The sequence below is a fragment of the Colius striatus genome, chromosome 3 (assembly GCF_028858725.1).
Source record: "Colius striatus isolate bColStr4 chromosome 3, bColStr4.1.hap1, whole genome shotgun sequence".
Taxonomy (NCBI): Eukaryota; Metazoa; Chordata; class Aves; order Coliiformes; family Coliidae; genus Colius; species Colius striatus.
Genome location: NC_084761.1, coordinates 13,360,434 through 13,377,891, shown reverse-complemented (window position 1 = coordinate 13,377,891; position 17,458 = coordinate 13,360,434). Strand labels below are relative to the sequence as shown.

The following is a 17,458-nucleotide window of genomic DNA, read 5'->3' as shown; positions in this document are numbered from 1 at the left end:
ACTCCAGGTGGTCTTAGTTGCCTCTCTGCAAGGCTGGCAGGTCTGGGAGCAGTCCCATGTTCAGAAAGGAGATAACAAGAAGATTGTATTTTTGCAGTATCTTGTGGCTCACTTCTTTGGTAGGTGCTGGATCTGGTAGGTGATCTTTTTAGAGACCAGTGTGTTCCATGACGGCCAGACTTAGCTTTCCAAGGACTAGATTATGCTACCAATGCATTTGTGTATTTGCTCTTTCAAGGTACATATTTAAAAGAGCAGAAAACCACTGAAGTACTTGAGCAAACACTACAGAGCAGGCATTGTGTTGGGAGTTCAGCAGCTGGGGATGGATTTATCTGTAGGGGCAGGCACTCAGTTTTGAGGAGGAGAGCTGGTGCGCTAACCAGTATTGCTGTCTGGGCAGGACCTCTGTGCTTTGCTTGGCTGCAGATAGGTGTCTAGATTGGAAAGGCAAGCCAGAGAACAATTTGCAAGAAAGAGATCTCAGCCTCATTCACCTTCCTTTTTAGTGTTTTCAAGAGCTTCAGCTGCAACCCTTGTAATCCACTGAAAGTGCTGTGGTCCTAACCCTTTCTTATGAAAGCTCTAGCGGATGCTATTTATAGTTGTGCTGCTGCTACAGGCTCCTGTTAGCTCTTGTTATGCAGCATATATGTCCTCGACAACTGCTGCAGAGTGTGATAGTTGTGTTTGGTTTTAATTGTAGAAAGAGTGAGAAGGAGGTATTATGCACATCTCCCAGAACATGCATCAACAATTTGAAGTTAGAAGGTCAGCATATAAATTCTAGTAACGTGACATGACTCCCAGCCAAGTCCACAAGCTGGAAACCTGCTTAAGCTTCCACAGAATTGGAACCATTGTTTCATCTTTGGTGCATCATTCATTTTTGCAGAAGCATCCTTAAAACTAAGATTCTACCTGATTCTACAGTGATATTAAATTAATATTTGTCTTAATTTTTTTGAATGCAGTTTTAAATTTCCACTCCATGCATGAACAGCAGCAGGTTGGCACCTTCCTTGGAGACTTGGAGGTGCTGCCCAAGTGCTGCCGCTCTGCTGCAAAGCCCAGATGGGATTTCTGCCCCTCTTAGAGCAGCTGATGGCAACAACGCACTCGGGCTGGTGTCACTTGGCACTCTGTGCTCAGGGTCTGGCTGGGAATGCAGATAATGGCTTCAAGCAGGGAATCTAGTCTGTGCTAGCAGGGAGTCCCACCTAGATACCAACAATTGAAGATCAGACCACTGGATATATCCTGTGCTAACTGGGCATTACATGTACCAGAAGTGCCAGACTGGCAGATGCTGTTATGTTTCAGAGTGATGGAGAATAAGGCTATTCTGGATGTCTGCCTTGACAGTAGACTGACCTGGGAGACAGTTTGTAGCAAGGGGAGAGAGCAACAGGAGTTGCCAAACAACAGCTGGTCTGGTCTGTCTGAGTACCACGAAATGAATCATTCTCTTCCTACCTGAGAACTAGTTAACTGTTTTTAAGTCCAACTGTGCCTAGTACATGCTTAGCTAGGTAGTACTTAATCTCAGAGGACTGTTTGTACTGTGAATCCTGTAAAGTGCTGTGGATTACTGTCTCCTAATGACTTGGTATTTGCTACTGAGTGAAAGGGATAATGCTGATTCAGCAAGAAGACATAACTGGTTAACAGCTGCTCCCCAACAAAATGTCTATCTAATGAGTCTTCCTAGTTGCTCTACCCACAAAGCTGCAGGGATGATTTGCCTAGATTATTCCTTGACTACTTAGTTCATTTCTAGTCTTTTATCAATTTTGATCTGTTTCTGTCTGTGGGGAATTGTCTTATAAATCATCTCATCTGCTCTTTAGGTGACCCTAGCTATCCCAGAAGGCAGCTCAGCTCCAAAGGTAGATAAGGAGCTTGGTAGTGAAGATACCTAAAAGAAATGGCTACAAATAGATGGTGGAAACTTGCTTTCTCAAGTGCCAGTGACAGCGCTTTCCCTTGGTGCGAAAGTGCAAGGTGGTAATTAGACAGACAAATTAACATTCCTCCTGAGAACATGAAGTCTAAAAAGGGCTCTCCTTATGAAGTTCCTGTAATTAAAGATGACTTGGTGTAGTTAGATTATTCATTTCTAAGGATGTGATGTGAATGGCTAGCGTTCATCTTTTCAGACTGATGACTAGGTACCCAGAGGGGTTTTCACTGCGTGTGTGTGGATATTACAATGGGAGGATCTTGCCATCAGAAGGCATGTATATGGTCTCGGTATCAGGTTAATGCTCTGCTGTTCATGTATACTTTGTGTAATCCAGAAAACTTTTTTTTGGTCAGGTCACATTGCAATCTGCTTCAGAATTACCCCTGATTTTTCTTTTCTGGTTCATTATCAAGGGATGTCTGAGGCCCATGTGACTCGTACGCACAACAGGAAACTGGAATTTCTTGAGTCTTGCTGGAAAGTGAGACTGAAGTGCATGTTCAAAAGCCTGCAGGACTTCAAATTGTACTGTTGTATCTGTAAGCCTACACAGAAGAGCAACATGCCATGACTGTGATTTCTACCTCACATTTCCACATGTGATTTCTACCTCACATCATAAAACTCTTCAGAGAGCTGATGTAGTGTACTGTCTGGACTATGTGTTTCTGTGGGTGTGCACCAGCAAGAGAGAGGGAAGACAGGGGAAAGGTGGGGTTGGTGGAAGTGACAGGAGGCTGATAAAGGTAGGTTTGGGAGAAGGAATTGAAGATCAGACTATTTGATTCAGGAGATGAGGTGTGTGTGTGTGCCCAAGAGGGGAGTGCAACAGAAGCAAGAATAGCAGAAGTGGAGATGACTTTACTGTAGTGGCATGGAAAATATGGTGAAGTATCTTCCAGAGGATGCTAGGGTAGAAGAAATGCTGTCATTGAAGAATGTTGTTCTTGCATCCATGCTACATGATAGAAATGCAGGCTTCCCTGTTGGGTGATGAGTTTTATCATCCTGTATCAGGAACTGGATCTGCTATATCTTAAACTACAGAGCCTTCCAGGGTTTGTGCAAGAAGCTGCGTGATTTGTCCTGACCTCAAAGACTTATGCTGTTGGGTTAAGATGAGTTTAATGTATTTTTATTTTAAAAGAATGTGCTTAAATAGGAGCCCCTCTGTTTCTCTTTAATCAAATAAAAAGTGGTTTAAAACTAGTGCAAATCCTTAAATCTGCTTTAAACAATAGCAACTTTTATCAGTGTGTGTAGGCAGGGATTTGAAACAACTGTTGGATTTAGATGGAACCAAATGCAGACAGAAAACTAAATAGCAACAGTTCTCTTCCCCCACCAGCAGTTCTACTGCTGCTGCCCTTCAGCTCTGCCTCCTCTCAGCCACAGTGTGGGTTCAGGCAGCTGCCTCCAGCCTGGGCTTCAGGAATGGTTTCCTTCCCTTTCTAAGCATGATAGAAAGGGGAACTGCCACAAAACTATACAGCTTGCTCCTAGGAGAAGGAATGGCTGTGTAAGAGGCCCTTGCTAGCCTGGGGTGTGAATGCAGAGCTGCTTTTGATGGGCAATAATAGAAAAGTTAATGCTTGGTGTGTAGTTTCCAGTGACTGTGTGATGCACGTGTATAGAGGAATTTGTTACTTGAGTTAAACAGCTTTTATCCCAATTCCTCTTGCTCTAGTATTTTTTTTTTTTCAGTAGTAGTGACTATAGAACTGGCTAGGAAGCCTGTGAGGATGGCTGCTGACAGTTCTGCCTTCAACAGGGTAACGAGTTTCAAGTCACTTGCCTGTAGTTGCTAGCACTTAAAAGGTACCTTTGAGTAAGCTGGTTAATGGACCTAGCTGTGCTGCATCTTTAAGGACAAGATAACTGCTGCTACTTCAGACCTGTGTTTCTGAGCCTTTTTGACCAAGAAAGTGTTACTGTACTGGGAATACTGAGAGCCAAGCAGCAGGTTTTGGGCACTTTCCAAGTCTTTGCTGAAAGGAATTGGCTTCTAGTAGCTGCAACGGGCTGAATAAAAATTGCTCACCAATTAAAGGAGTCAGATCTGCATATTCAATGTCAGGAATGTTCTGGAATTCATTTAGTGTGTTTATATTAGAGAAAACTGTTGAAATTTTCTGCTGCTCGGGATAGTGAAAGAGGCTGTCTGAATTTGTTTGCTCCAATAAGACAAGTGGTAATTCAACTTAGAGGTTCATGATAGCAGTGTTGGAATGCTGAGCTGGGCCCAGGAGAAGGCCAGTCTGGATCTGCAGTCTCAGTAGCTCAGGGGGAGGACTGTGTGTGTCTTTTTATTCCCTCCACACCCCTGCATCATAGGCATGTGTTATCAAGCTTTGATAATAGCTGAAACCAGAGAGGAATGCAGAGGAGTTTTCTCTCTTTTATTATCACTACCATTTGCATTTGGAAAATGTTTGAGGAATGAAGTTCCCAACCAAACAAACTGAGTTTTTATATTGGCACTAACTGTTAAGGGTTACGTACCTAATACCTCTCTGTATATGATGTGAGCTGCCCACTATCCCTGAAAGACTCTTCAGCTGAGGCTTTTATGGGCTAAGCTCTCTATAGAATTTATGGAGATTCAATTGTTGGAAAAAACTTGAGGCTGACACAGTTTTTCATAGTGGCTCCACTTCCACTGTATGGTCTCTGCTTCCATTTCTTGTATGTATGAGCAAAAAGTAGAAATGCAACCAGTTGAACTATGTTCAACTATGTACTTGCTCTTTCTAAAGTGGACGAGCCCAGGAAGAGGGAGAGACGCTGACTTCCTGCAGGGGAGAGGTGAGAGCAAAAACAGTTGTTTGGACTACAGATTGATGTATGTGTCAGAGCAAATCTGTGCAAGGCTCTATTGTGTAGACAAAGCTCACTCTGGCCTGCCTGCTTGGCTTCATTCTCTAGCTGGTGATGGTGGTGAAGAATGCCCGACGTCCTCTAGTGACCCTTCCTGTTAAAAGGCACTATGCTTATTTGTTATGAAATTTGTTGTTTGACTTGTTTCCTTCTCTTATTCCTCCTTCAAACCAGCTCTGAGGGTAGTGCTATAACCCAAAGTGCTACAACACAAAGCTGTTTTGAAGAAACCGAATGTTTCATCCAGAGTAACTTTATAGCCAAAACACACAACCATCACCTTTCTTTCCACTACCACTAATACAACGCTGGTATCTTGAGAACCTTCCCAGAAAAGATCCTGAGTGCTCTGAATCTAAGTATGACACAAGAACAGGAAATTTGTGTCTTGGTGATGCTTGTTTGCCCCAAGTTTAGTTGTGTGACCCCTTGAAGTTCTTTCTTCCGCTTTTGGAAAAACAGATTTGGGAAGAGGAACTGTGAGTTCCTGCAGCGATGTCTTAACAGAAGAAGTATTGCTGACATGCATGAGATAATCTCATGGCTGTAACTCCCTTACAGGATCTTCCTCCTTTAAGTGAGGCTTAAGCTAAAATGGTTTACTTCATAATTGGGGCAGACTGATATGTATGGACTGTTATGGAAGATCAGCTGATAGGTGGTAATTTGCTAAGCAGCTGAAGTTGAACTGTGTCTGCAAGCTTGAATCTCACTTGCTTTAAAAATAAATAAGCCTTTTGTCCCAGTAAGTTGTTAAGCCTTCCTTCCCAGTTCTCTAAATCAGTGTGACACAAGTGCTTCTAAGGTAAATCAAGGCAGATGATGTTCATAGATATTTCATTGTGGAGAAGAGGGCATGGAAAAAGGTGTAGAGGAGCTACCACAAGTGGACAAGTAGTCAGTGCAAGCTCTTTGCGTCATGCTTTTAAAAATGGAGCAAACCAATCTGTATTTCATGTCCAGAGAAGGCATATATCTTCTGGCAACTGTAGCAATGGTAGCTCCTGCAGGAGCCACTGGAGAGCCACTGGGCTGGCTGGATTCCTGTGTGCCCATGGCTGGTTCTGAACTCTCTAACAATTCCCTGATGTTTTCATTATTGTGCCATAAAAGAAACATACTTATTGAGAAGGGATGATGTTCTGCTGTTCATCATGTGGATTCTATTAGAGAATCAGTGGCTGCATGGAAAACATGGGCAAATGTTTAGAGGGAAACTTTTATTTAGTGGTTGTTAGGGATCATGACTACCCCAGCTACCCTTTGGGAAGCATAGAATCATTATGGCTGGAGAAGACCTTTAAGCCCATTGAGTCCAACCACTCAACTCACACTGCCAATCCCATTGCTAAACTAAACCATATCCCTCAGCAGCTCATCTACTTGTCTCTTAAATATCTCTAGGAATGGTGATTCTACCACCTCCCTGGGCAGCCTGATGCTTAATAACCCTCTCAGTGAAAAAGTTCTTCCTGATCTGCAATCTAAACCTCTGTGGTACAATTTTAGGCCTTTTCCTGTTGTACTATTACTTGTTGCTGGAGAGAAGATACTGACCCCCACCTCACTACAACACCCTGTCAGGTAGTTGTAGAGAATGATCACGTCTCCTCTCAGCCTTCTGTATTCTGGACTAAACATCTTCAGCTCCCTCAGCCACTCCTCATCAGACTTGTGCTCCAAACCTTTCAGCAGCTCAGTTGCTCATCTCTGGACACGCTCCAACACCTCAATATCCCTCTTGTAGCGAGGGACCCAAAACGGAACACAGTATTTGAGCGTGCGGCTTCCCTTTCTGTGGAAAGTGCTGGTGTGATTACTGAGGGTGCTGTAGAGGTAAGCCATGCTTTATATAGCTTACCTGTTAACCTTTAGCTCTCCCCCTGCTTGCTTTCTCTGCAGTGCTGGGATTGCTGTGGGCTTCTACGGGAATGGGGAGACTAGTGACGGCGTTCACCGGCTGACATACTCGCTACGCCATGCGAACCGCACCGTGGCCGGTGTCCAAGACCGGGTAAGCTCTGGGAGAAACACAGCAGCGAATGGAGTGTGGGAATGAGCAGACTTGCTCAGCACCTCATCTCCTCAATCTGGTGCTGCCTGTATCTCTTCCTGTTTTTTGTTAGTCTCTGGGCTTAGAGATGTGCTAAAATTTCAGTTAATGAAGTGGTGGGGTTTTTTTTCACCTCTTCTAAAAATACCAAAGCAAACACAGCTTGTTAAATGAAGTTTCTTCTTTGCTGGGTTTAAAAACAGCATCTGATCAGCTCTTTTCCACGCCCGGAAGAGGAGGCAGGCTACAGCAGACATATCTTTTAATATAACATATCATTTTAGAACAATTGGTTGCTCCTGTGCTACTCCTAATTTTTTTTGTGTCATACTACAACCCTGGTGGCTACAAAACGAGTACATCTGTAAAAGGGTTATCTGAGGTACCATCATTGGCCCGCTTGCAAGCAGTCTACTTTATAGATGCTTGTAAGTTGCTTTTGAAGTTATGCAGTCTGAGCTTCTTAGAGTGCTGGTAAGCTGCCCATGACTTGTAAGAATGAATCTTCTTTTACTTCATGGACTCCTGTCCTTTTAATTATTTTTTTTCCTTGCTTTCTGTGCTGTAGGTACTAGATACTGCAGTAGCCCTGAACCAAACAGTGGAGCCAAACTTGGTTATACTGGAAGAGATGTTCACAAAGCAGACAGACTACCTGCATGTTATCCAGAAACTGCAGGGTCTCTTGGATGGTCTGGTCAGGCAAACAACTGAGATCCCCTTTTGGAAGAATGAAGAGCTGTCCCTGGAGGAACTGGCAATTCAGATTGACCTCTATGACTGGTACAGGTGTGTAGTGTGCTGTAGCATAGTGGTTATAGCATCTGTTTTGGCCTGTTTTGCAACAATGATGTGTTTGTTTTGTATATTACTGCAGGTGCTCTTGGCCTACCCAGACGATTTGTTTCTTACAGCATTGCTTTCAGTTTAAATTAAAGTGCATGACAAAAACTTTTCTCTTACTGTATTTATTACCAGCTGAAGGGAAACTTATTATCAATGTACAAAATCTGTAGCTTGTATCCTAACTCTGAGGATAAAACCAACCACACAGATAGCTACTGTTGTGTCCTACTAAGTGTGGTGTAGTTGTATGATGTGTTAACTAAATCAACTGTTTCTAAACTAGTTCTGTAAGTTAACACCACACCCTTTTATTAAGGTTATTCCTTTTTATTAAACATTTTATAAAAGTAAACATATTTAGTAAAAGATTGTGTTTCATAAAAGAAAGCCTCCATCCACAGAGACTGAATAAATAACTAAAGCATTTTCTAATGGATGTGAAGGAAGTTCAAGAAACTGCAATGCCTCTTCTTGACCTGATGGTGTCCAGTTGCTTATAACTTTAGAACAAGATGAGCAGTAACTGGTCATGTTGTGTAAATGCTTTTACCTCCCTCGACTCCAGATCCAGCAAATATCCAGTTTTCTGGAGATTAATCATTTGAAGTGATTTTTATGTGAAGAAAAGAAGGGCTATATTTTTCCCGAGTCACACTAGCTTCTTGATCTATGCCTTTTATACCCCAGCTTTCCTTTGCAGACCATGTTTTTGTTTGCTGCAGATGGCTGGGATACCTGGGCCTGCTCCTGTTCAATGTCCTGATATGTTTGCTGGTGCTCTTTGGGCTCATTAGAAACTCCAGGGCCATTCTTATGGGGTAAGTCCTGACCCAGGTGCAGAGCATAAGGAAGGCCAACTGCATGCAGGTGCTTACTAGTTCAAACCTCTAGGCTCTTTTCGGGTGATATCAAGAACTTCTGAGACTGGACATCTTAAATTTGCTTCTTAATGTAGAGAGATTTTTGTAGGTCTGTGGGTAGGATTAGGGTTACATATGAGAGATGTTCACAAGAAGGTTCTTGAGCTATAAAATGCAATGGTACTGCTGTCCTCATCAGAGATGAGGAACTCAGCTAGGCAATCTGCCTTCCACTGGTTAACATTGGTAGGCTCCATTTGCTGGGAGATAGTAATGTGAACATTGTCCTTTAAATTTACAGGCTTTAAATAATCTGCCTTTATTTCTCTACAATTGCCAAGGGATTTGTTAATTGATGATAAACATTGACTGTGTCTACACAACCTGGTAGCGTGCCTTTTGTGTCACAATCTGATCGTGTTTACCTTTGGCTGTCACACCTGAAGAAACATTGAACTGAGAACAAGCAGTGGTTTGTGCAGTTAGGAGGAGGAGTCTTGTTGCCATGATACTGCAGTATTAATGTGTGTCTGTTTCTAGAAAACACTGCAAATGCTGCCATGCTCAGGCCCCATTACAAGAAAGAAAATACTCCTCTCCCTATATTACAACTTGAATTAGCTTGGCATACATGGTTAAGAGGCTGGTATCATAAATATAGTGACAATTTACAACTGATATGGCCAAGACTTTATCCTGGTACATGGTGATGCTGTTAATAATGGGAATACATATTCAGATTTGTTATTTGCCGGATGACTTCTTACCTAGCAGGTTATAAAGATGAAAGTCCAAGTGTATGCACAGATGGTAAACCCAGGGCTTAAATTAGAATCTCATTCTCTGTTTGCTAGGAGTTCATATTAAGGCATTAAGGCCAAAGGGAGCACATGGCATAAAGAAGTATGTATCACAGCCAAACAAGATGGTAAAATGCCAGTTTTAGATCTTCTAGCCAAGCAATCAGTTACTGACCCAGTCATCTTCATTTAAAGTAAAATAACAAATGTGTCTTATTGATTACCAGGCTCAGCTGAAGGCACTGAGATGTGTTGTCTTTGTTGTGAAACCACAGAACCTTGCTGATCCATGGCTAATATTTTTTGCATCCATTTGGAAAAAAAGCATAATAAAGTCTTTAGTGTCCTATTCCAGAGTGTGCTGTGCAGAGGTCAGCCTGGTGAAACTCCATTACTTCTGCAGGATGAGCCACACACAGGCCCATTCACAGAACAGGGATTACTCAGTATTAAAATTAAGTCGATAAACTGAGGAGTAGATCCCTTTTTGTTTTGAAAAAATGGAGACCCATAGATTTGTGTTAAAGCTCAAGACTTCAGTGAGACAAATGTAGCAGAAAGAGATATATGTCCTCACAGAGATGCTTGCACTAGGTTTGAATAAGGAATATTTTGATTATGAACAGGTTTTTTTGTTATTCTTCAGGGTGTGGGTGGAAGTGAACCTACTTGTGTTTCAAAGCCTGAAGGAAAAAGCATCCTGGAGAGAGCAAGCCTATGTCCTTTTGCTTTGAAGATAGGGATATACATAAAATGAAACTGCTTATTAGTCTGCATCCTCATACCTAAGGGACCTGAGGAGCACTTTTGCCTAAATATCTTAAGAGCTCACACAGACAGCAAAGCTGAAGAGCTAATGTGCTCTGGTTGGGGAAGTACAAAAGGCTTTTCCACTGGTGTGTGCTCCCTGAATGTCACTTGAGAGCTGGCATTTCCCACTATTTCTGTCAGTAATGAGATCCAGCTGTCAGAACAAAACTTTCTTATCTGTGCAGAGATGGACTGGCATGGCAGTGACAGGCACCTAAACTGTGTGTCTCAGCTGTTTGCCTGAAGGTGACTGTTTCTTCTGGGGCTATGTGAGATGCTTAGGTGCTATTCAGGTGCATGCTGCTTGGAATCCAAGTCAGGTGTCCTCACAGGGGCTGAGTTTTCCCTCCTGCTCTCTGTAGCTGTGAAGTGCTTACACCTGACAACCTCATGTATTCTAAAAACAGGAGGGATTTGTCCAGTTCTGCATCAGTGTGTGTTTGTGGGATTTTTTTGATATAGCTTATTTTTCTTTGAATATCTTTGGACCCAGAAAGTAAAGTCCAGAATGGGAATAGTGAGAGTGGTAGGACTGTTGTCTTCACACTGCAATCTGCCTTCCCTACAGCCACTCCCATGTCTTTGTGCCTTTGGCTTCCCTGCTAGAAAGGGGATAAAACTTCCACTCTCTTCTTCCTTCACTTGCAGCCCCAGGGTCAGGTAATGTAAGAACCAACAACTGGACATAAACTTCTCCAATTGTGCTGTCTATGACACATAAAATGGGATGGTTTATCTGAAGAGACAGTGGTTGATAACGTCTTAGGTTTGGTAATTGCTTTGGACTCCAAATAATACATCTTGTGAAAGGATCTGCTTGAAATCAGAGCTGCTACATCTACCATCTGTCTGTCTCCCACAGGGTGTGCTTGCTTGGGGTGTTTGCTCTGATTATCAGCTGGGGATCCCTGGGTCTGGAGCTGGCTGTTGCTGTGGTAAGTGGCTCTGATCCAAGTCCCATTCACCCTTTGCTGCAGGTTTATTAGAAGCAAGATTAATTTTACACTGTGCTTGTGTCATGGTACATCTTGTTGTAAGTAGCTGTCCTAGCAGTTTGTGTCTGTGAGAAGTACAGAGTGTTCCTCTGTGGTGGGATGTGCTGGGTAGTACTGCTGTGGTTGTGTAAAGCACCACTCATGGGGGGTGACTGAGTGATCTCAGCATGTGGAACACCCCTATAATAGAGGATTCCCTGGTGTTAACCTGACTCAACTGCTCTTTGATGTTCTTTGATATCACTTTTCCCTTTTGTCTTGTATCCATCTAGGGTTCCAGTGACTTCTGTATTAACCCTGATGCTTATGTCTCCAAGGTGGTTGAAGAGAATGCAGTGCTTAGTGCTGGTAAGTGCTGGGACTGGCTTTGGCATCATGTATTGTGGCTCCAGCTGTCACAAGGAGGATGGCAGTGGCTGAGAATTTAAGGCTGTGTTTGGAACAGAGGAGCTTGAAGACGGTGGAAAAGGCATATGTGTATGGAGCTCTGGAAAACCATCCCAAGGAATCGGTGGTCAGAAGTGCAAATGTACGCTTCTTTTGTCAGAAGAGCCTTCAGAACCTTTCTTCTATCATGGCCCTTAGGTGGAAATAAGTGAAAAGATGGAACAACAGGAGTCCTTGGATTATTTTGCTTTGGATGTGGCACTTTTGAGTCTTATCTATTCTTGGTGGCAGAACTGTGGCAACAGCAGTGTGTAGTTTGGTTTTCATGCATTCCTCAATCTAGAATACTTATCTGTAATCAACAAATACATATTTTTTTTCCTCTTAATGGTGTGTATAAACAGGAATCTCTTTAAAACTAATTTAAAGGATAAGTGAATGGAAAAAAACACAAAGGCAAATGTGACTTTCCATTATAAATGCAGTATTTTGATTGCTTTGTTTATCCTGTTTCACTTAAACCAATATGCCTGCATCACAGTGATATCCAGCTGAAGCACTGATGGATTTGGTGTTTGTTGCTCCTAATTTAGATTCAAGTGGTTGATGAGATGAGATGTGCCTCCAATTTGTACCTCATGAAGGGGAAAAGTGGCTTTCAGAGCTGTGGCTTAACAAGAATGTGGTTGAGCACCTGTCAGCAGAGACACCATAAGTATTTAAAAAGAAAGATCTTGTTCAGGGCTGAGTTTGCTGCTTAGGTAACAGAGACCTTTTATATTTTTTTTTATACCTTCTCTCTTCCTGACAGTTCCTCTGTATAGTTCTGTGGGTGATAAAACAAAAATACACAATGACTGGTTTGCAAAAGGAGCCACTTGTTTTTCTTGGTGGTTCTTTGATAAGGTCAGAGAATCTTTGCCTTGTGTACAAAAGATCTAATGTACACCTGTGTGTTTAGCCTAACTGATAGGGAATCGGGTATGCAGCTATGACTGAGGATGCAGGGATTGGAAGCAATAAGAAATGTTTGTCTGGAGGCAGAATGTGGTATAAAAGAGTATGTAGAGGTTGATATTGCCACTCTACAGATTATTTTTGGAATGCCTCACTTATTGATTTCCTGGGAAGGAGAAGACAGAGCCAGAGAGATCTTTGTAACAAAGAAATGAAATAAGGGAAGAGAAAGAATGTTTAACAGCACACAGGATAAAAATCCTTTCTTGGCTGTGAAGGTGACAAAGATGTGGCTTCAAGTACTAAGCTAAGCATCCTAGCTGTTCAAGGAGGCAAAGGAGTCAGGGAGGTCAAAGGGAAATATTTGAGGCTGATGCCAGATATGTGCTGTAATAATTTGGTTACCCAAATGGGATCTGGAGCGTGTTTGGTAACGATTAGATTGATGCTGGGAAACCAAAGAAGTGCCCCTTTGTGCTACTTCTCCATTTCAGTTGTCCCTGTCAGTTTGGCCCCTGCAGTTTTTTGTTCATCAGTACTGCTCATTTAGAGGGTAAGAATGAGTGCAGGGCTGACATTCTGTCCCTCCTCCTGCTTCCCTCGGCAGGGACAGTCAGCTCCCCTGGGTGAAATCGGGCTCTGTTCTGGCAGCATTTCCAGCTATGACAGTTGTTTAGTCTCCATAAATAACAGTGAATGGGTCTAAGTGAAACACTGAAGAGGTGGAAGAGCAGGTGTTGTCACAGACTGGAGCTGGAAGGGTGGCCCCTTCTGTGGGTTGCTAGTGTGTCAGCTCCCTGCTGTTTGGCAGCCGTTGAGCGTTCGTGAGTGCCTTTTCCTCTTCTCAGAAGGAAATCTGTCTAATTTCTGAGTCTGTCATTGCACTAGGCAGCTGGCTGGGAGATGACTGAGTGTTCTGCCTTCCCATGTAGATTTTCACTGCTGTGTCATAGTTTGTGATCAAGGAGCTACAGAAATAGCTACAGAAATGTCAGGACTGTCCCGTGCACCTGAGCAGGAAAGAAAGTCGTGACATGAGGACTGTAGTGTGACACTACTCAGTGACACTTTTTAATCTCAATGATGGCTCCTTCGAAACATCTTTAAAAGTCTGAAATAAGTGTTGGTATCCCTTAATATCCCTGAATATGCTTGGCTCTAAATTATAGCAGCTGCTTTGTGATCGGTTGAGCCGTATATACAATAAGACTGGTGAGCTCAGGGAAACAGGGTAGGCAGCTGGGAAAAGAACATCAATGCTGTCATCTCAGAGGAAGATGCTTTCTTTGAAGGCTCCTAGTTCCAGTACATGGACTCTTCACACTCTGGGTCGCTGCTTTTGCTCTTTGGGTGATGCTCTCCAACATTAACAACAGGATAGACAGACGAGACAGAAACACCAAGATTGCTCCAGCTAGTTTCACCAGAGTGTATCCAACCATGAGTTTTTCAATTCAGAAAAGAAACAACTAAGAGTGTGAGTGGATGAAGGGGCTCAGGTAGTTCATTAGGAGACATTCAAAACCCACCTGGATGAGTTCCTGTGACCTACTCTAGGTGGCCCTGCTCTAGCGGGGGGCTGGGGAGGGGTTGGACTAGATGATCTTTCAAGGTCCCTTCTAACCCATTTAAGAATCACATTTACCTCAGGAATCACCTCAGCTAAGTTAGGCTGAGAAGGCACTCCTGTATTCAGTTGTGCCTAGGCATCTGCTTTTGACCAGTGCTGTGTTATGGTATACTGGGCTAGGTGCTGTCATCCTTTTTTAAGGATATGAGAATCACAGGCTTTGTAGTGCTGGGTCAATTTTTCGCTTCAATCACTATTTTTAGTTGCTTTTAGATATAATTATTGTAATATTCTCAGCCCTATGCTCTGACATTCCTACTAGGACTGACTGGATCATCTAGATTTGCATGTTTGCAATGCTTTTGTGGTGGTGGTGATGATTATAATAGTTTTCAACAAAAAAAAAAACCACCCTGTTGGATACTGGGCAACTAGGATGTTAATATTCCTGTTTGTGTATTAATTGCTGTTTGCAAATCTAAATAGAATTAATGGAGCTGAGAATAATCTGATTAAGCCCATTATTATTATTGTCATGTTTTAGCTGGAGAGAGATGTCCTTGTTTTGTAGATAAAATATACTGCATTAAAAAAAGGGGGGAGGGTGGGTAAAGTGGGGGCAAAGAGCCTTAATGCAGATTTCCTGGAGAAGGAGAGCCTTAAATCATTTTGCAGAAGAGGCTGATATGCCTAACTCAGCTAGTATTCATTAATTGAGATGAAGCCAATGGAGTTGAACAGTGGCTGTATAATCAGCTCCTGCTGCTAGCAAAAAGACTTGGTGCAGCCAAGATGTTTATTTTCAAAGCAGGAAGCCATCTTTTAGCCTCATTCTTTTTCATTGATGTTAAGTTGTTATCAGATGACTTATTGCATAAAATTAAATAAAAAGGCACGATCTGTCTAAGCAACAGGAAGAGTTTTCTCCAGATTCTCTTACTAGAGATCTGCATAGTGAGCAGATACTCTTGCCTCATCTGAAGGAACTGTAAACCTCAGGGGATGAATAATGGAGCCTTTTGCCTCCAGTCCAGCCAAGCTGGTCAGGCTGGATGCTGGGACTTAGCTGCTGAGATATAAGCAGTAAGTGTTCTTGTCATGCACAGCCTTCTAGTTAGCCCTTCATTGATTCACTCTCACCTTAGAAGGCCAGAGTTGAATGAACTGGAGGACTGACATAGCTGTCACCTCCCTTTCCTCCCTACAAGTAAGGTGAGGACAAAACATCACATGAAGCATGTGGTGGTTGCACAGTTTTTACTTGGGCTCAGCAAGCACTGCAGAAAAGAGTTTGCCCAAAGAAGTGCTCTCGAACGCTGCTGAGCTGATCAGTGTTGAGAAGCTGTTTTGCTGCGTGGTTTTGTTGGACAGAAAGGCAGAAAGCTTTGAGTGCAGTGCATGTGGGATGGCTACAAACTCTTTGCTGAAAGATGGTGATGACTGATTTCACCAGTACAAGTGTAGCATGTATGAGAGAACTATAAATGTTATGCAGATACTTCCCTTTGCTGTCAGACTGTTGCCTTAGGGAAACAAAATTCCTGGTTGAGAACAAGTTACCTGCAAGGAAATCTGGCCAAAAAGAGTCTTCTTCCTTTGACATCAGAGGGTGGTATACTTCAGCTTTCTCTGACGATTGAACCTACAGAGACACTCTCATCTGAATGAAATGTAAAATGCAAGCTGCTTAGAGAATGCTCAAGTAGAGATGAAAGGCTTGAGAAAAGCTGCCCTAGGTGTGAGGATTTGGGGCTTTTAACCAGGATTTTTTTTTTTTTACTGATTGCTCCTTACCCTACAGACCTTGTTGCTGCTTTTTGGTGGATGCATAATGCCATTTTTGTATTTTGACTGGGCTTTGAAGTGAATAGTAAGTCTCCATGGTTGCAGAAGCAATAAGTAGCTGTAGCAGCTGAAGCTGTCTTTAGTAAGCAGTTGTACTTTCCTTTCTAGGAAAAGCAGACTTTGCCAAAACAAAGCATTTTGGGTAGTTCCCTTTCTTGCCTTCTGTTCCCACAGTGCCTGTGCACCAAGAGAATGGGTCAAGAGGATTGCTGGTAGCAACAGCAGGCATAGGCAGCTGCAACTGTGACCCTGCCTAACCCTTCTTCTGTAAGCTAGATCGCCTAAAGGCTAGCTTCCAAAATCAGATGCAACCTTCAGGAATTTTCCTTTAGAGGAAAATGTACTGGAAAGATAATTATAGAAAGAAATTGCCTGGAGCTGTTAACAGAGTACAAATGATGGGTTAGAATAACTGTTTTCTGACCAGAAATGTGAGATTTGGTGTTGTACAGGATAGCCTTAACGGGGTTTAACACTGGTGAAGGTGCTTCCTGCTCTTTCCTCTTTCCCATCCTGGGGTTATGGAGGCAGAGGTCACACTCCTTAATTTCCAGGCTTTGCAGCCCAGGATGGCTTTAAGGCAGCTTCACTACCTATTGCAGCTTTAGCTTTAAAGCACCACATGTATTAGCACACTGAGTTCAGTGCAGGGTAAAGCTGCTTCTGGTGGCTTTGCCATTTTAGAAAGCACAGTTCATGTGCAGCATGTCACACTTGTCAGCTGCAAAGCCGGTGCAACCACAGTGAAGCCTTGTTGATCCTGCCTTCCAGGGTGAAGCAAGGGAAGCACTTGTTTCACTGTACGGTCTTTTGATTCACTTATAACCCACAACAGACTGCAAACTATGATGATATCAGGAACTTCCATCTGTAATTTGCCTGTCAGAGACGATCCAGAAGGCCCTCAAGAAACCTTTCTAGAGCTATGTATTAGCAGTATGTGAAGTAACCTAATACACTTACAAAGGTGATGTGACTGTGATACCACCGTGGAAGCCTAAAAGAAACTTTTCAGTGGTTTGATGGTTTAAAATAAATAGGTGACAAGATCACAGCTCCTTTAGGTCCCCACGTGTGATGTTGCAGATTGCTGTTGCTATGCTGTTCTCTCACCACAGGTGCATTTTAATCCAGTTTTCTGTAGCCGTTGGGTGTGGTTTATGAGTCTAGGAGGATTGAGTCCTTTGCTTAGAACTTGTGGACAGTCGTTTGTGTGATCTGCCTGAAGTGAGGCACACAAAGCAGTTCTTGCTGCCCTCCGATTTGCCCATGTTTTGCTAATTGTTGTTCAGAGGCTTGGCTGGGGAGATGTAAGTCATCCCAGGGAAAGAGTCGGTAGGAAGAAGATGGAGCAGCTGGCAGAAGCTGCCCCAAAGTAGGCTAATGAATTATAAATAACAGCTGTCAGGTTGCATTGCCAGTGTGCAGGAGCTGACAGTCTGTGTTGTAGCGCGCGGTCCCCAGCGTGCTGCCTTGCTGAAAGGTGCATCCA

At 42.9% G+C, this 17,458-nt stretch overlaps 1 protein-coding gene across 2 annotated transcripts in view; it reads left to right on the top strand.

Annotated features, from left to right (window-relative positions):
- Positions 1-17,458, top strand: part of TTYH3 (tweety family member 3) — a 75,778-nt gene that overhangs the window by 39,618 nt on the left and 18,702 nt on the right. For both annotated transcript variants that reach the window (XM_061992648.1, XM_061992649.1), the window contains exons 3-7: positions 6,746-6,857; positions 7,465-7,685; positions 8,465-8,560; positions 11,075-11,147; positions 11,480-11,555. In XM_061992648.1, coding sequence (XP_061848632.1) covers positions 6,746-6,857; positions 7,465-7,685; positions 8,465-8,560; positions 11,075-11,147; positions 11,480-11,555 — 578 coding nt within the window. The remainder of the gene's footprint in view (positions 1-6,745; positions 6,858-7,464; positions 7,686-8,464; positions 8,561-11,074; positions 11,148-11,479; positions 11,556-17,458) is intronic.